The sequence below is a fragment of the Carcharhinus amblyrhynchos genome, chromosome 2 (genome assembly GCF_965287045.1).
Source record: "Carcharhinus amblyrhynchos chromosome 2, sCarAmb.v2.hapA, whole genome shotgun sequence".
NCBI lineage: Eukaryota > Metazoa > Chordata > Chondrichthyes > Carcharhiniformes > Carcharhinidae > Carcharhinus > Carcharhinus amblyrhynchos.
Genome location: NC_137325.1, coordinates 65,005,656 through 65,025,886, shown reverse-complemented (window position 1 = coordinate 65,025,886; position 20,231 = coordinate 65,005,656). Strand labels below are relative to the sequence as shown.

At 42.6% G+C, this 20,231-nt stretch overlaps 1 protein-coding gene across 1 annotated transcript in view; it reads right to left on the bottom strand.

Moving 5' to 3' along the window:
• LOC145359764 (ferroportin-like) overlaps window positions 1–17,596 on the bottom strand; it is a 42,428-nt gene extending 24,832 nt beyond the window's left edge. The window contains 4 exon segments of the mRNA XM_080214545.1: window positions 4,379–4,505; window positions 8,756–8,871; window positions 11,932–12,091; window positions 17,555–17,596. Coding sequence (XP_080070671.1) covers window positions 4,379–4,505; window positions 8,756–8,871; window positions 11,932–12,091; window positions 17,555–17,560 — 409 coding nt within the window. The 5' untranslated portion in view covers window positions 17,561–17,596.
• Between the last annotated feature and the right edge of the window lie 2,635 nt (window positions 17,597–20,231).

The window sequence follows — 20,231 nt, the reverse complement described above, 5'->3', positions numbered from 1 at the left end:
CCACCTGCTGCACCTGCAGGCTGGGTTTTTGCGACTCATGCACAAGGACCCCGAGGTCCCTCTGCACCGTCGCCTGCTGCAGTTTTTCACCACGTAAGTAATAGTCCTTCCTACCATTATTCCTACCAAAGTGGACCACCTCGCACTTGCCAACATTAAATTCCATTTGCCAGTTCCTGGCCCATTCGCCCAGCCTATCTAGATCCTTCTGCAGACTCTCCACACCCTCCGCGCAATTTGCCTTTCCACCAGTCTTGGTGTCATCAGCAAATTTCGACACCATACACTCGGTTCCCTCCTCCAGATCATCTATATAAATGGTAAATAGCTGAGGCCCCAGCACCGACCCCTGGGGCACTCCACTAGTCACTATCCGCCAATCTGAATAGCACCCGTTGACCCCCACTCTCTGCCTCCTATTTGACAACCAATCCTCTATCCACGCTAACACCCTACCCCCAACTCCGTGCCCCCTTTCCTTCTGCAATAACCTCTTGTGAGGTACCTTGTCAAACGCCTTCTGAAAATCCAGAAAGACCACATCCACCGGCTCTCCTCTATCCACCGCCCTAGACACATCCTCATAGAACTCCAATAAATTTGTCAGACACGACTTCCCCTTAACGAAACCGTGCTGTGTCTGCTCTATCAAGCAATTCCCCTCAAGATGCCTCGTTATTTCATCCTTGATGACGGATTCTAACATTTTACCTACAACAGACGTTAAACTAACCGGCCTATAATTCCCTGCCCTTTGCCTGCCACCCTTCTTAAACAATGGCGTAACATTAGCCATTTTCCAATCTTCCGGCACTTCCCTGGAATCCAGCGACGTTTGGAAAATAACCACCAAGACATCCACTATAACTTCCGCCATTTCTTTTAGAACCCTCGGATGCATTCCATCCGGTCCTGGGGACTTGTCCACAATCAGTCCTCCAGTCTGTCGAGCACCGCCTCTCTGGTAACAGTAATGTCATTGAGACCCTCCAGTCCTACCACCTTTCCATCGCTAATACCCGGCAAATTATTCACGTCCTCCTCCGTGAAGAATGAAGCATAAAAGGGAGATAGAGAGAAAACAGGGAACTATAGACTTGTGAGCCTAACTAACGTCAGTACTGGGAAAGTTGCTGGAGTCTATTATAAGCTATTTCATAACTTGGTATTTAGAAGGCAGTGGTATAATCAGACAAAGTCAGCATGGATTTACAAAAGGCGAACCTTGCTTGACGAATGTATAAAATTTCTTGAGGATGTTACTTCTAGAGTTGACCGAGAAGTACCAGTGGATGTGGTTTATTTAGACTGTCAGAAGACTTTCAACAAGGTCTGACATAACAGACTGCTATGTAAAGTTAAAGCACACAGGATTGCAGGTGATGTCTTGAAATGGATTAAAAAACTGGTCAGCAGATAGAAAGCAAAGAGTTGGCATAAATGGATCTTTTTCTGATTGGCAGTCAGTGACTAGTGGGTTCCACAGGGATCTGTGCTAGGACCCCAACTATTCATATGACATATTAATGATTTGGAAGAGCAAACTGAATGTATTATCTCCAAATTTGCAAATGATACAAAATTGTGCAGGAGAGTGAGCTGTGAAGATGCTTCAGTATGATTTGGACAGGCTGAGTGTGTGGGCATCTGCATGGCAGACACAGTATAATGTGGATAAATGTGAGGTTATCCACTTTGATAGCAATAATAAGAAGAAAGAATATTACTCGAATGGCTGTAAATTGAAAGAGATGGATACACAACAAGACCTCGGAGTCCTCATGCATCAGTCGCTGAAAGTAAGCGCACAGGTACAGCAGGTGGTAAGGAAGGAAAATGGTATGTTGGCCTTCATAATGAGAGGATTTGAGTATAGGGATAGGGATGTTTTGCTGCAATTGTATAGAGTGTGGGTGAGGCCACACCTGGAATATTGTGTGCAGTTTTGGTGTCCTTATCTGAGGAAGGATGTCCTTGTTATAGCGGGAATACAGCGAAGGTTTACCAGGTTGATTCTTGGTTTGTCATATGAGAAGAGACTGAGTCGGTTAGGATTATATTCACCAGAGTTTAGAAGAGTGAGAGGGGATCTCATAGAAACTTAGAAAATTCTAACAGGGTTAGACAGGATAGATTCAGAAAGAATATACCCAATGATGAAGGAGTCTAAATCTAGGGGTCATAGTTTGAGGTTAAGAGGTAAACATTTTAGAACTGAGGTGAGAAGAAATTTCTTCACCCAGAGTGTAGTGTGGAATTCACGACCACAGAATGTAATTGAGGCCAAAATGTTGTTTGATTTCAAGAAGAAATTAGATTTCACTCTTGGGGCTAAAGGAATCAAGGGATATGGGAAGGAGGGGGGGATTAGGATATTGAATTCGATGATCAGCCATGATCAAGATGGACGGCGGAGCAGGCTCAAAGGGCTCAATGGCCTACTCCTGCTTCTAGCTTCTGTGTTGAAACTTTAGTTAAGATAAATTTGCAACAAGAAGTTATTTATTTCCCATCAGTTTTATAAAACATAGACACATTCTATAAAAACACATTTCAAGAATAACCACATTGTTAAAAAGGAATTCATTATTAGCAGCGCCTTCATCACACATGGTTTTCATTATATACGTAACATTAGCTTAATTAGTCAGGCAGACCAATTACCTGCTATGAATGTGGAAGAGGGTCATAATTATCACCAGTATGTATTTTGCATAACCAAGTTTCAGATGAACGAAATACAAGGCTATTAGGATTTATCTCAGGAGACAAGCCACAATTATCCACTCACAATAGTATCAACGACAATTAGATAAGTGGATGCCATGTGTTTTTTTCCCTTAAGAGGTTTTAAAGGGAGCTCTGGTCACAATCGAAACTTAAAAGTAGAAAATAATAGATTTTTACCATCACTGCATATGTAATTCTGAAGCACAGTGAATGCACAATGTTGCAGAAGCCAAAATATTTTGTTGTAAAATCTACAGAATAAAATCTAGTTAGGTGAGAATGATATAGTGCATAGAAAGAAGCAGTGAATTTGAAGTATGGGCCTAAACTGGACCAATCTGAGTCTCTTTGGAATGGCTTGCAAGTATTCAAATCTCTGTCCTTTCAAACAATGATCTCATCCTGCAAAGGAAATGTTATTTCAGTATTCCACACAAAAAAGTTTTGTCTCTTCTGCGCATCTACCAACAAAAATGGATGAAACAAAGTTACATTTTTCCATTAGTATTACCAAAGCTCATGCCACAGCAGCATAATTTTACTCTAAATTTAAAGGGTAACAGAGGATAATTTAATGTAGAAAGTTGGAGGCCTCTGTGAGTATGTTGCACCAGACTATTCCTATGTAATTGGCAAGGTTTCAAATAGTTTTAAACTTCCACCCCATTACCACTCCTACCTTCGTCCATCTGCTATTGGAGTCTCCATATGAACAGAACCTGGCTACTCAGCCCCTAAACTGTTTCATAAATTCATTAAATTTTAAAATTGTTTTTTAAAATTCATTCTTGGGACCTGGGCGTCACTGGCTGCTAGCATTTATTGTCCATCCCTAATTGCCTGAGAGCCATTGAGAGTCAACACACATTGCTGTGCCTCCAAAGTCACACGTAGGCCAGGCCAGATAAGTTGGGCAGATTTCTTTCCCTAAATCACTTTACTGAACCTCTAGCTAAACCACAATTTAGTCACCTTTAACCCATATTTAACAAAATTTGATTATTTCAGACTTGAAATCTTCAGTTGACCTTGCATCCGCAGCCTTGAGGGAGATGGTTCCAGATTTATATTGCTCTCTGGTCGAAGAGCTACTTCCAAACTGTAGCATGTGGGTCAATGTCTGGAAGGGCGGGGAGGCGGTAGAGAGAGAGAGAGAGAAGAGAGAATGGCAGGGGTGTGGTGGAGTGGGGCTGGGAAGGCCTGACAATAGGAGCTCCTTGAGAAGAGCCCCAGTGTCATATGTTCTTAATCCTCAGTCAACGATTTTACCTGATTCGATGTCTCAGAATTAAATTTTCTGTCCTTGTCTTTAAATTTCTCTTTAGCTTGTAAAGTCCCACAACTAAATTATTCCATCATACGCCCCACCCCACCCATATCCACTACCACCCTTTCACACCATCATTGGAAGCTGTAACTTCAGCCACTTTCACTCTCTGGATGAACTATTCAGTTCTAAACCCTTCCAACTTCCTCTCCTCAAAGTTATAACTAGAAACAACAGATTGTAATGTTACTCTAGTTACTTGTTCTTGCATTTCGTCATTTAGTGGCACATTGGTCTGAAGAACAAAATCTACTTTTGACTTTGTTAATCATTTATCAATCCAAACGAGTTCACCCACATGGTTCTTTGTAGTTTTCTTACCTGCGAGTCCACTCCTGTTGCATCCTGTGATCACAATAATCCAGTCCCTCTGAATGGCAATGGTCAAAGCTATGCTTGCAAGGTTTGCTGCATCTGCTAGACCGATGACCACCATGTAACAGACCACCTTGTGTGAGTTACATTAAACAAATGGACAATGGATAACAGAAAAACTACTCATTTATTTACACATGCAATAATTAACACATCTTTATGGGATTTCATTCTTAGCTTTAATCCTTACTTTAAACAAATTGTAACATTGCTAATCTTTTGAGTTCTTAACATAATGAACATACATACCAATTTAAGATGGAGTATAAAAGCTGAACATTCACACTGAACTTCTCTATTTACATCAAACCAATGTACTTGACTATAATTGGTGTTCAGTTGCTTCCTCCAGTAGTGAATTCTGATAACAAAATGGATGGGTTCCAAAATATTACCATTGTTAAATATTCTTCATTTGGTCTGCCAATTTACACACTCCTTTGTTTAAAGATTATGGGCAGAATGCTATGGTATAGACCCAAAGGCACAGGGAGGTCATTATCAAGTCAGGAGTCAACTTGTTCTGTTAGGCTCTTTAACTTAGCACTGCAGTTCTGGGATTCTTGGCCAATTGGAGGGTGAGTGGAATGACACTCTTATGAAGCCTCTCTAAAAGGACTGCAGCACGGGTCAGAATGACTGCAGAAAGCTTTGCTTGTAAATACTATTGGAGGCAAGGACATTGAAAGAAGATGTGTCCCCAGTTCCCTGACTCTTTCCTGGAGATTATGCTGGAGGTGATGAGAGCCAGGAGGGATGTGCTCCTCCCTCAGGATGGATGGAAGAATCCAGTCATCCATAAGCAATAGACATAACTGGTAGAGGATATGAGCAGCAGAGGGGTGGTGTCCAGAACCCAGAAACAATGTGGGGAAAAGGTTAATGACCTCAATGGGTCAGGAAAGGTCAGTGTCAGAATACTTACAGCATTCTCAGGCAGCATCCATTGCTCTAGCCTCCCCAGCATCTTCCTTCAAGCAACACAGCTTATGGTTCCATTGTTTCCTCTCTCTCCAGTGACCTCCTCAAATTTCCATCTGAACAGCTAATTTCATCGCATTGCCATCTTAGTAGCTTTTTAAATGTTCCCATTTCATCTTCAACATTCCACTTCTCACACACATCACTCTCAGCTTTGTGTCACTGCAGTAAAATAGAGGGCACACCTCCAGGTAAGGCAAAGAAACATAGCTGGATCTGCAGCTATAACTTCCCAGCTGCTTGGAGATCAGCACACTGGCAAACACACACTAGGTGCCAGTAGTGGAGAAATGGGGCTTTCAGAAAAACCTGGTATAGCATTAGATGATGCACTGCCAATTGGCACTCAACACTGAATTGATGTCATCACCAATTAAAATGCTCTACGCTGAGTTTGTACCATTTCTCAATGTCAGCACGAGCTCACAGGTTGGATTCTCCTGAAAAATGTGCCGAATTTGAGTAAAAACTGCAGTAACTTCCACTGTTTTTTTCAGCTGGATTTTCAAAATGAATCTCCCACATGCAATGCATCAAAGACACCCCAACCATGAATCTCACTAAAAATCAGTGAGTGGAGCCTATTCCCGCTGGAGAAGCCAGCAGCTTAGCGCTAAGTGGGCCACTGTGCAGGCGCCAATCTGTCAGAGCAGAGATCGGCACACACACAATAGCCACACACTGCCGGCCTCCCGATTGCTGGCCAACTCAACAGCTCAACTGCTGGCCAGCATAGCAACCCCCCATCGCTGTGGCCTACTGATTCCCCCACCCCCGATCACTGGTATCATTGTGCATTCTAAAGTGACTGTGGAAGCCAACTGATGACCTGCTTGTTGTTCCACAATGTGGACATAGATAAATCTTCTGATTTTGTTGGACTGACCTGACTGTCTTTTGTCCTTAGCTGCCTGCGTTCCTTGTTGTTTGAAGGAAACTTGTGACAACTTGAAAATGCTTCCAGGTAGCTCATTTCTCCCAGTCCATGATGGATGTGCCACATTTCCTGAGGTTTGTCTTCAAGAAGTCCTTGAACCTTAATCTTGGCCTGACTCACAGACAATGTTCAAGTTTAAGTTAGGAACACAAAGCAGCATTAGGGATGTTATCATCAGTCATTTATACACATCCACCCCAGTTGAACTCTGATGATGAGTGCTTCAATTCTAGACATTTCTGCTCTTTGAATGTTGGGCACTTTGTCCTCCCATTTGATGCTCACAATGTTCCACATTCATCTCATCTCAAACCTGTCCAACTACTTAATGCCTAGAGTAGATGGTTCCATGTCTCACAGACGTTTAGAGGGTAGAAATTATCACAGCTTTATACATTGCAAGTTTGATAGCTGTCTCTTGCATAAACAGACAAATGCTGAGCTTGCTCCGGTAATTCTATTTGTTACATCACTGTCTTATGTAGATATTTTTTGAGGCGGTGCTTCCAGGATAGCCTAGTTATCTTGGTCTTTTGTCCCAAATGTGAGAATCTTGCATCTTTCAGCGAGTTCCTTGACTTGAGCCTCTTTACGCCCATAGCAAGTAAAACAAGGCTTGTTATCAAGTATCAAGTATCCTCCTGCTCCTATCTTCTATGTTTCTACAGGTTATGGGAAGAAAGCAGGATGAGGTTATTGAGTTGGACCATCAGCCATGATCATGATGAATGGCGGAGCAGGCTCGAGGGGCCAAATGGCCTCCTCCTGCTCCTATCTTCTATCTAGTAGCCAGATCTGCTGAGGTTGGCTTTAATCTCTAAGGGTGAGCTGTCATTGATGGAGTATGGAGATGTGAATAAGCAAAATATGACTGCCACAGAAATGAATGAGTATTGGCAGACCCTTGGATATCTGGTGCACACCATGCATGATCAACTTTTGATGGTCATACACTAACTGGATATTGAGGCGTCAACTCCCTTCAGTTGATACACACTTAGCAATGCAATCATGGGCAGCAGATTGAGAGATCCTTGTGAAGTCACCAGCAGATCCCTGGCAGGAGCAGGAGGCAAAGAAATTTCGGGCTGAGGTGACCTTAATAGCCACTGGCAACATGTGTCCACTGCCCCCTTGAAATGAGGTCTTCTTCTAGGAGGCTGCAGATGTCAACAACGCCCTGCTGTGAAAACCTGAGCCTCCTGAAACACTGTCACTTGAGGAAACTCACCTGTCTGTATAGCTTGTGTTGGAGGCATCATCTGTTTCTAACTGGAGCTCTCTGTCCTGTGACTACATGCTGCTGTTGCTGCTACAGCTGTTGGCATGCCTCCAGATGCTCTACTGTTCATGTGGGTCTTCCTGTTGCTGCTGACCAGAGTTCCATGCCAGGCATGCATAAATTGTGCTCGTTCTGCAGTGAATGTTGACAGCTGAGAAATAAGTGAATACACTCCGAGGTAATCAAAACTACTTCCAATAAGTTGGAAGTGACCTTTGAAGGATCAAACATAGATTCTCAGAGTAAATGCTGTAAGCACCAGCACTGTGGCTGGACACAGACTTTGTGATTTCACTTTTAAAGACTTTCCAGTACGTCAATATCATCCAACAATGAGTCCTCGCTGTGCACATATCTCGTTGGCCCCTGCGCAATAGGGAGTTTTCAAAACCAGTACACTGGCTGTTAATTCCAGCATGTTGAGTTAAATTCTCAGTCAATTTTGCTCTGAATATTAAAATTACTTTCCTGGCAGCTCCACAGGGTTCCCCACATGCCTGGGGTGAAACTCAGAAGTGGATAGGATCAAATCAAGCTGCTGACCCAACATTTCCTTTGAGTGCTTTAACCCACCGCTGGCCCCTGAACAGTTAAAATTCTGCCCAAATCTGTGGACACAATTAGATTTCTTTTCTTAAACCCCTATATGCACAGTTGGAAATCAATCCCGTTAAAAGCTGCCTTTTAATGGAATAGCTGCAGCACTGAGTTGTCAATTGGTACAGCTTCATTATCTATTTAACCACTTTTCTTTCAACAATTTCCAGAATTTCTATTACTGGTGGAAGAGAAGTGTTTTCCTCTGGCTGGGGTGAAGGGTGAGGAGGGGGGTGAGGTTAGGGGTCATGCCAATCCACTGCTGTTAATAACAATTGTGCAAATTTCAAATGAAACTGATTTAGCAGTATGACCGAGCATGGAGGGGTTCTGCATTGTTTTGTTCATGTTGATGACCTAGCACAACCAGCTCTATAGATCAAGGTCCACATTTACAAAACAACCAATTATTATTGTGGTTTTTATCCTTTGACAGTATTTTGCAAAGCAAAACTTCAGGCAACAAAGACACTTAATATGCTTTACACAGACTGGAATTGTTTTAAAATTCTCAGCAGATACTCACAGTTAACCATCCATTCCAAGTTTGTTCAATCCATTTCTTGTATGAAAATACCAAAATCAGAATAATGCTGCAGAGAATGATGGAACCATTCTGAATAAACAGGGATCCATGAGCAACTAAAACATGATTCAGAAGGGATGGATTAAAATTAAACTACGTAAGCAAAATGTTTTAACTGAAACAAAATTAACGTGCATTTCTGATTTCTTGTATTCCACCACAACTGAAGTCCTCGACTTCAGGAAGTGTAGTGGAGGACATGTCCCTGTCTACATCAATGGGGACAAAGTGTAAATGGTCAAGAGTTTCAGGTTTCTAAGTGTCCAGAACACCAACATCCTATCCTGGTTCCACCACGTCAAACTTATTGTGAAGAAAGCCAACCAACACCTCTATTTTCTCAGGAGGCTAAGGAAATTCAGCATGTCCAGCACTCTCACCAATTTTTACAGATGCATCAAAGAAAACATCCTTTCTGGATGGGTCACAGCTTGGTATGGCTCCTGTTCTGACCAAGACTTCTGTTTGTATAGCACAACAAACAATACTCTTCACTGCATACCAATACATGTGGCAATAATAAATCAAATCAAACTAGTCCCCACCTTTAACCCTGACCAAAAAAATAGCATGAGCTTATAATTGAAAATCATGTTTTGCTATTTCAGTTTAGTTTCTGCTGGTAAAGGTAGAAATTTTATTTTAAAAGATCAGGTAATTGTTCAGCCACTTTCATTATAAAACAATCTGGAAACACTAGTATTCCACCAAAGTTTAATTGAACTGAAAACTATAGAGAGACTAAGAATGGATTGAAATGTCCTCAAGTTTTCTAAAACTGATATTCATCTCCAGAAGGCAACATCTCAGTCACAAGTCCATTTGATTGAACAGCACAGGCCTGTTGGCAATTCACTCAACTGGCCATTTATTTGAGTGAGTTTGGACATTGTAGCTTTGAGATTGTGGAGGGACTCTGTTATCTATGGTATCATGCATGAATCAACACTTTCAGGAAAACAGGGGAGAAAGTTAGATAAGGAATTTCATCAAGAGAACATGTACAGATGTAAGCACCAGGAACTTGGATAATCTTGCTCCTGACCCTCCTTTGTGCAAACCTGATAGACTCAGCACATTTTAAACATTGTGCAGCATTGATTTTTGGATACAATAAAGCCATCTCAATTTACTGTGACTTCACACTTTACTGAGAACTTAATACAGTATACTTTGCTATAACATGCCGCACGGGAATGCAAAACTAGCAAAACACTGCAGATGCTGGAATCTGAAACAAAAACAGAGAAAGTTCGATAAATTCAGCAGGTGCATAGGGACAGAAAACAGAGTTAATGTTTCGCATCCATGTGACCCGTCTTCAGGACTAAAGGGGGGGAAACATGCGATTACATATGAGCAGTGGAATAGTTCAATCAGTGATTAGTGGGAGCGGTTTCAACAAAGATATGGCAAAACTTAAGAACAAGTGACAGACAGTCTAGTGGGGGAGGGGGAACAGGAGATTTTTGCTCAGGAACAAAAAAATGTCTGGGATATATCAAAGGGTAACGCTGGAGGAGAAAGGTCAAAGTCTAAAGTTGTTGAACTCAATGTTGAATCCTGAGGGCTATAACATGTCTAATTGGAAGATGAGGTGCTGCTCCTTCAGTTGACACTGGGCTTCACTGGAACATTGCAGCAGACCATGGATGGGCAAGAGCGCAAGATGCTGAGTTGAAACGGCTTGCGGACTGAGTGGAGGTGTTCCAGAAAGCAGTCACCCAGAACACATTAGACTACATTGGGAGCAGCAAATACAGTACAGTAGACCAAACTGAAGGATGTGTAAAGAGAAATGTTCACAGCAATGCAACACTGGATAAGTACAGACTTTGTGGAACACTCATATTGCCATCTGCAACAAATAATGCAAACTAAGCCAAGGAGATGGAAAGGTTTATTCAAGTTCTTAGATTCTTATAGACAGTAAGAAAGTGACATTCTCAAAAGAATTGTTGGTTCTACCATCTATTAAGTAGTACATTTTAAGTACACTTCCCTTCAGAATTTGCATACTTCCCTTAGGAATTTCTCTGCAGATAATAGAGCCCAGATTTTCAGCTTTCTGGATATTTGGAGACTGGACATAAAACCAAAGATGCACGACAGGACACTACATAAGTCCCGAAGTGTGGACATCCATGGGAATTGCCTGGGAAGTTTGAACTTCTGAATGGCAATTCCCCTGCTCCCTGGGATGCTAGGGAGAATGTTTCCAGCTCTGAGTTAGTGTTGGAGACTTTGGACAGTTCTGACTTACTTACCTGAAAGATACTCAGGAAAAGTTAGACAGAAAAATCCTAATCTGACTCCTGAGTAACTGTACAAGCAAACTCACATCTACCCACCTCCAATCACTCATGCTAAACCCCTGAGACTTGCCCCTCAATCCATGATTACCTCCAATCCAACCTGGCCCAATTACCCTGCAACCTGATGACTGCTGTTCCCCTTCCCTAGATATCCCCCCCACATCAGCCCTGACAAACCAATGATCCTCTGACATGCCACCCAAGTACTCCCTGATCCTCCTGATAAACCCCCAACTGAGTACCCAACTGACCCAAGCCAACTCCATCGCCATCCACTTGGCTACACCCCTGAGCAGCTTGATTAGCCATCACCCATCTGCCACCTTACACACTTGTCTCACCCAGCTTCCCCATTCATCCACTCACCCATACACTAACATTCACACTGGAGCTTTAAACTTACCATACAGCAATTAACACTATAAAATGGGGCGCTTTGCCTTCCTCCTACACGACAACACTGCAATGGAGTTCTTCATAGGACACTGCGCTCCATATTTCTGGAGAAGGCAGCTCAGAAGGCTCGGCATTACATGCAGCGCAGCAGCAAAGCACAGAAAACTTTGTGTGGTGCAGCAATCTGATGAGGATTGCCACCCTGCTGAAGATCCAGGCCTATATCTACATTGTCACATGGTATTTTGTTCAAGATTTTACTCAAAGACATACATTTTCACATTTATTATCAGTGTAGTAGCAACAAGTTAAAATTTTGGCAGTTACAACAGAAGATTTTTTCAGTATAGTTTTGGATTCCATGACATGCAAGTGTGTGTGTAGCTACGGATACTGTTGTATTACCTTTAATTCTTGGATTCCTGTCTACCCAATCTCCAATAATTGCACCAAAAAGTACCACAGATCCTGCAATTATCAAACCAGCCACAGCAGTTAAAAACAGGTTACCTCCACATAGTTCAATCAAAAAGACAGATATGGCAAAATGCCACATGCGGTCACCCTGAAAAATAAAACAAGTAATGAGACTCTGCATGATTACAACTGTGATAGCATTAACGCTGACCAAAAAACAATGACCAACTGTGAGAGTACTAACACTGTAACCGTGACAGTACTAACACTGACCAAAAAAAACAATGACCAACTGTGACAATACTGACAGTATAACTGTAACAGTATTAACAATGACCCAAAAAACACAACTGTGACAGTGCTAACACTGTAACCATGATAGTACTAACACTGACCAAAAAAAAACAACCAACTGTGACAATACTGTGAGAATACTAATAATGACCCAAAAAACATAACTGTGACAGTACTAACACTGTAACCATGACAATAATAGTCATAATAATGTAGCTGTGATAGTACTAATACTGACCAAAAACAATGTACACATACTTATCAAAGGAACAGTATGTCTTCATTTTTTCTTATTCACAATGAATTTTTAATGTTGTGATTGTGAAATGAGTCTAAATTAAGTCATATATAAAGTAGAAAAACATGTGAAATGAGTTACAGACTGTGAATCCTGCAATCTTGCCTGGACTAGATAAACAGACTAATTACTTGTATCATGATGTAAGTTCATTTCACTAAATAATGAAAAATCCTTGTGGTGCAGCGCGTAGCTCTGGAGCCTCCAGGTTCAAGTCTCACCCAGGATCTAATGCCCAAAGAAGGTGTGTTCATGGTGCTTCAAAGAGGTTTAATGTCAACTTGCAAAATCCTTCCAACATGTCAATGACAGGCAGTGACAGCAAGAGAGACTCCTGAAGTGGAATGGTGCCCCTCTTGCTATAAAGCCTCTGGTGACAGTAGTGACCTGTTCCAAGAATAACTAGCTTTGAAAACAGATAAAAGTCTGCCTTTGTGCACATCAAAGTGCAGGAAGAGAGTTAGAATTTGCAAAATAACTGGTAGAAACAGATGGGTGGGCATTCAAAATCCTGAATGACTTTTCTGCCAATTTCCTGCTTACATTGCTAACATTTCTAGTGTCTGGGGAAGGGCCAGGTGTGCTGATGGACAGGCGGTGGAGAGTTGTCCATCGTGAGTTTGAGTTCGAACTGGGGTTTCTAGCCAGTCTGCAGCCAAACACAGCCAGCCTTGTGGTATCAGTAACGGGGAAGCCAGAGCACAGTTTAAATGCACCTTCTCCAGGGAAAAACAAGCAGCAACTGTAGGAGGTGAGGACAGCCTTCCTGCAGGCCTTTGCACCCACTCCTCAACCAGTCAGCCCCTAAAATTCACAGTGACTGTGATAACCCAGCAACAAGTTTGTCTCCAATCACAGGCTTAATAGTGACCTGTGGCATTGTATTCACTATCTCAATTCCTCTTCAGATAAATACTTAAATTCATGTGATATAATTGTTGCTGGGCACCTCGGAGCAAAACAGATTTGAAGAGCAATGTTTCAAAACTGTTATCAGAATTATGGAATGGGATATTCACTCGATCTAGCATTCATCAGCAGAATGATAGAAGTTTCCATTGAACAGATAAGTAGATTGGGTTCTGAAAGAAGATATTCGTGGAGAGAATCACCTATTAGCCTATTGATGATTATTTTCAACCTGGCCAGGATTTTACCAGTAAGGAACAGCCCCTTCCACATTGGTGCAATTGCCAGCTGTATCATGGTGGCATCCAGGAGAAGCCTTCCTATCCAGAGATTCCATGTTTGAGGATAGATCCCCGGTACCAATGGTCACTCAGGGACATCAGTAAAATCCTGGCCTTGGAGTTAAAACGAGCCAGATAACATTTCACATGTGTTTTAACGACAGTACGTTATTTTAAAACTGTGATATCTATTTATTTACCCCTTTTTATTAGATACATTGCTAAGAACATTTTGGTTCTTGTTCTTTGTATCGGGATTCCTGGAGTTTTATCTAAACTTTTTCTTCTGCTTTTTTATCCAGCTTTGTGAACTGTGACAAGAGTCCTGGGCACAGAGAAAAGCAAGGTTTGTGCAACTCGGTAACCAGGCATAAAAATTTAACACTTAAGAGGAACAATACTGCTCCTCCTGCTGAGTGCTCACTCCACTTATTGTCACCCGACTGTTCCTCAAGGCTGAGGGTGGGCTAGCTGCTCTACCAGGAGAAGCAGCAGTTCGATGCATGGCGTAGATACACATGCAGCAACAGGAGATTTTGAGCAGTGTCATAGAGTTTGCCTGGAGGAATCCAAGACAAATGATGTCCCAGGAAGTCCAAGTACGGGATACGGAACAGTTTGGCAAATTCCAGACAACCTTGGAAAATCTGCGATGGTTGATCACCCTGTCTCCCTGCCCAATCACCTGACTGATACCAGCTAAAGCTGCCAAGTTTCCCCCAAGGTGTCGGACTCCCTCTGCTACAGGTAAAATAAAGTCCTTATTGTCCATTTAAGGACCTCAATAGGCCAAAGGGCAAGCAGGCGGGATGTTTGACCCCTCACCATCGCCCATAAAATTTCAGCCAAGTCAGGGGCAGCTGAGTATGCAGCGGTAAGGCCATCTGCTGGACTTTACAAGTCTCCTGCCTTCAAACCTGCTGGTGGGCAAGTGTAAATCCAGCCCATGAGATACATAACCTGCTTTGCTTAAGCATGGCATCTTTGTCCCTCAGTTTGACTACTCTTTTTTATTAAGGTGTGGAGATGCTGGCATTGGACTGGTTGGGCACAGTAAGAAGTCGCACAACACCAGGTTAAAGTCCAAGACGTTTATTTGGAATCACGAGCTTTTGGAGCGCTGCTCCATCATCAGGTGAGTGGGAAGGTAAGTTTCACAAGCATGACATATATAGACAAAGACACAATTGGAAGATAATGGTTGGAATGCGAGTCTCTACAGGTAATCGAATCTCTACACGTACAGACAGTTAAAGAGTGTGAATTGTCTCAAGCCAGAACAGTTAGCAGGATTTTGCAAGGCTAGGCCAAATGAGGGGTTACACGTACTGTGACATGAACCCAAGATCCTGGTTGAGGCCGTCCTCATATGAGCGGAACTTAGCTATCAGTTTCTGCTCGCCGATCCTGCATTGTTGTGCATCTTGAAGGCCGCCTTGGAGAACGCTTACCTGAAGATCAGAAGCTGAATGCCCTTGATTGCTCAAGTGTTCCCCGACTGGAAGGGAACACTCCTGCCTGGCAATTGTTGCATGGTGTCCATTCATTTGTTGTCGTAGCACCTGCATGGTTTCCCCAATGTACCACACCTCAGGGCATCTTTTCCTGCAGAGTATGAGATAGACAACATTAGCCAAGTCACAAGAGTATGTACCGTGTACCTGTTGGGTGGTGTTTTCACGTTGATGATGGCATTCATGTCAATGATCCAGTACGTCTTGCAGAGGTTGATGTGGCAGGGCTGTGTGGTGTTGTGGTCGCTGTTCTCCTGAAGACTGGGTAGCTTGCTCGAACAATGGTCTGTTCGCGGTTGTGCAGTTATTTGAAGGCAAGTAATGGGGGTGTGGGGATGGCCTTGGCGAGATGTTCATTTTCATCAATGACATATTGTGAGCTCTGAAGACGATGTCATAGTTTCTCCACTCCAGGGGAAATACTGGACAACAAAGGGTACTCTGTCGGTCATATCCCTTGTTTGTCTTTGAAGATGTTGGTGCAGTTTTTTGCTATGGTGTTGGAACTGTCGATCGATGTGTCAAGCGCCATATGCTGTTTTATGAGGGTGCCTTTCAGAGTCTGTAGGTGTCTGTTGCATTCCTCCTTGTCTGAGCAGATCCTGTGTACATGGAGGGCTTGTTCGTAGAGGATGGCTTCTCTAACGTGTTAAAAGTGGAAGCTGGAATAGTGGAGCATCGTGAGGTTATCTGTGTGCTTGCGGTACAGAGAGGTGCTGAGGTGACCGTCTTTAATGGAGATGAGTGCATCCAAGAATGCAACCAATTCTGGAGAATAGTCCATGGTGAGTCTGATGGTGGAATGGAACTTGTTGATGTCATCGTGTAGCTGTTTCAGTGATTCTTCGCCATGAGTCCTAAGGAAGAAAGCATCATCAATTTATCTAGTATATAGCGTCAGTTGAAGGTCCTATGCACTGAAGAGAACTTGTTCAAAGTTGTGTATGAAGATGTTGGCATATTGAGGTGCGATTTGGTCCCCATGGCTGTTGTGTGTGTCTGGATGAAGAAGTGGTTGTCAAAGGTGAAGACATTGTGGTCCAAGATGAAGCGGATGAGTTGTAGAATTGGGCCTGGAGATTGGTAGTTGTTAGTGTTGGGTACTGAGACGGTTGCAGCAATGCCATCGTTGTGGGGGATGCTGGTACAGAATGCCGAGATGTCCATTGTGACAAGGAGTGCTCCTGGTTCAACTGGTCCAAGGTTGCTGAGTTTCTTTAAGTAGTATGTAGTGTCACAACAGAAGCTCAGGGTTCCTTGTATGGTGGGTTGCAGATGCGCTTGACATAGCTGGAGAGGCTCTCACACAGGGTCACACTGCCTGATACAATAGGATGCTGAGTGTGTTGGCCTTGAATATCTTAAAAGGCAGTGGAGATCTCCAACGCTGGAAGTATGTAGGATGAGAACACATAGGGTGCTCTGAAAGTATGGATCAAAGGTTTTGATCAGTCTATTGAGGTCATGGATGTGTTCTTTGGTGGGATCTGTGAGTAATGTCTGACTTTCGCCAGGCAGGAGTGTTCCCTTCTGGCCGGGGAACATTTAGCAGTCAAGGGCATTCAGCCCTGATCTTTGGGTAAGCGTTCTCCAAGATGGCCTTCAAGACACACGACAATGCAGAATCACTGAGCAGAAACTGATAGCCAAGTTCCATACATCAGTATGGCCTCAACCGGTATCTTGGGTTCATGTCACACTATATGTGTACGATTTTACAAGCCTACCATTTGGCCTGGGCTTGCAAAATCCTACTAACTGGCTTAAGACAAATCGCACCTCTTTAACCTGTGATTATCCACTCACATTGTCTGTACCCTGTAAAGACTTGATTACCTGTAAAGACTCAATATTCCAACCATTATCTTACAATTGTGTCTTTGTCTATATATACCATGTTTGTGAAATCTATCTCTCCACTCACCTGATGAAGGAGTAGCACTCCAAAACCTCATGATTCCAAACAAACCTGTTGCATTTCAATCTGGTGTCAAAAGACTTCTTACTTTTTTTAATCAAGATTTATAATCAACAATAATAATGAACACTGGCTCCTTCCCCCTCTACCCCTCATCCCCCGTTTAACAATCTCTTCAACAAACTCAACTGCAAGTCAATTGGAGATGTGCAGTTTTGCTGCCACTCACTTTGAAAGTTGCAGTCTGTTACAGAGGGGTTGGAAGACCGACACACCACATGAAAACATTATTTTCAGAACAAGTCTGCACCTGACCTCAAACTCACAGGCATCTATTATTGTACTTTGACATGCCAAACATAAACTCAGATGTAGAAATGAGAGTTATTTTCCTTACCCACATTGACAGCGCGCTACTGACATAAATCAGACACCTTGGGGTCTTAATAAAATTCAACACCAGACCTAAGTGGGGAGGGGCGGGGGGAGAGAAAAAAGTGTTAAAACACAAGTTAAGCAATTAACTACAGAAGACTTACTAATCATAATCTTCATTTGGTTGTTCTTATTACTAAATGTTAAATTGCTTGTTAGAATACTTATAAATAAAACTACTCACCAAAAGGCCTTCTTTGCAAATATTTTTTCCCTCTCCGTTTATCTTCCTGCACAACATGGACCCTTTTGCAGTCTGGCATTTTGCAATGTAAATGCAGATTAAATCTGTCTGTAAACCCTTTCTCTGTGACAACCAAGCGTGACAAAATGATGATCCGGGATACTCATTAAACTGTTCTGCTATCCGGACCAATAAAACTGGATGTAGAACTTTTGAAAATACATTTGTCCAAATTATATAACACAGTCCTCTAAAGCAATAAGTTTATACCCCAGTGTTTCTTTGGACAAGAGAGTAAAGATGAAAATACTTCAGCTCTAATAACTGAGGAAATTTTCACACACTTATGCCTGTATCGTGGTTTTTGTGTGTTTGCGTTTCCTGGTATTCACAGCACTTCACATAAATTAAGTAACGTGGCTGCCACAGGTCTGCAGTCAAGTGAGATGATGTTGCTAAAAGTTGCTTTAATAGCAGGAATTCCCCATTGTTGTCAATGACACGAGACCAACACACTGGAAATCATGTGACAGAGCTGTACAATCAGCCTGGAGAACTCAGGGGGACAGTAAAGGGGATGCAGCAAATCATAGCGTCTGATAATGTTAATACTTAACATTATTTACACTTACTGTTATTTGTTACAACAAAGTAAAAGGATAATGCTCTACCTTGAAAAATAGTAAGTGAAAGATTCTCTGGGCTAAATGCTTTAGCAGAGTGTTGCTTCTAGTGAGAAAACCAGTGTGTGTGTGGGGGTTGGAAGTGGGGTGGGGGTGGATACCAGCAAAATATGGCTGCAACAAGATTGGAGTGCCATTGTTTAAGGGCACATCTGTACAAACCTCCCCCCACAGCCCACCAGAGCGGTCTCAGGGGCTCCCCTCCCCATCCATCCCTGATCACAGCCAGCCCTTTTTCTGCCTGCTGCTTCTCCCCCTCCCCCACAATCTGAGCCGGCACCCACCTCTCCCCCATTCACCATCACCGGCATCCCCAGCTCCTCCGTCCGCTCCTGGCCACCATTACATCTAAATGAATTCCATCCCCCCATGAGGTTCCCACTGGGGCCTGCCCCTTGCCACAAGTTGGTACTGCCAGGTTGACACCGCCAGGTTATCATGGGGATGGTGCCAAACTGGGTTTCTTCTCCTGTCTGTCATTACATGTTATTTAAATTTTGTGTCAGATTACTGAAGTAACTCAGACCCGCACCACCATCTCATTCACAAATTAAAAAACAAACGTAAAATTTCAAGGACTTTGTATAAAAATGTGATTATCGTTTTGTCAAACATAAACCAGCATAGATTGACAGCTGTTCAGTTTCAGAATGATTATGGACTGGATTTAATGCAGCCTATCGTAGTGGGAAATCTGGTGGCCGGGACAACTCAATCATGACAGAAGCTCCATTGCAGTTTCCCAGCAGAGGCTTACCCTTCCCTCATTAGGTCAGAGGGCAGAAGGGGATGACGTGGAATTCCCATCACCGCTACCCGGACTTCAGTTCATTAATGAGAGAATTATCACATAGGAATTAGGAGCAAAAGTAAGCAAATTCAGCCCTCAAGTCTGCTTTGCCTTCAATCAAATCATTGCTGATCTCTTCCTGGTCTCAAATCCACTTCCCCACCTGTTCCCCATATCCATTCATCCCTTTTTTTTTAAATTAGAAACATTTCTATCACCTTCTTGAAGCCATTCAATGATTCAGTTTCCATCATGCTATGGGGCAGTGCGTCCACAAATTCACCACCCTTTGCAAGAAGTATTTCCTCCTCATCATAGTTTAAAATCTACAGCCTCTCAATCCATACCTGTGACCTCTTGTTCGAGATTACCCCACTAGAGGAAACATTTGGTCTACATTTACTTTATCAATCCCTTTTAAGATGTCACATACCTCAAACAGATCCCCTCTTATCCTTCTAAACTCCAGTGAGTATAAGCTCAAACTATTTCATCTCTCCTTATACGTCAACCCTTTTATCCCTGGAATCAGTCTGGTGAACTTGCTCTGAACTGCCTCCAATGCCACCACATCCTTCTTCAAATAAGAAGACCAAAACTGGACACAATACTTCAGATATGGTCTCAGCAGCAACCTATACAGTTGCAACACTTCTCCACTGTTATACTCCAGTCCCTTTGCAATAAATGTCAACATCCCAGTTGCCTTTTTCTTTTACATGCTACACCTGCATTCCAACTTTCTGTGGACATAGACACCCAGATCCCTCTGTCCGGACACATTTTAAATCAGCTTTCCATTTACGTAATAATTTACCTTTCTAATTTTTCTGCCAAAATGGATAACCTCACACTTTTCCACATTAAACTTCATCTGCCAAATTTTGGCCCATTCTTCTAGCCTATCTATGTCTGTTTGTAAAATCTTTATATGCTCTTCACTGCCTGATTTCCCACCTATTTTAGTATCATCCTCAAATTT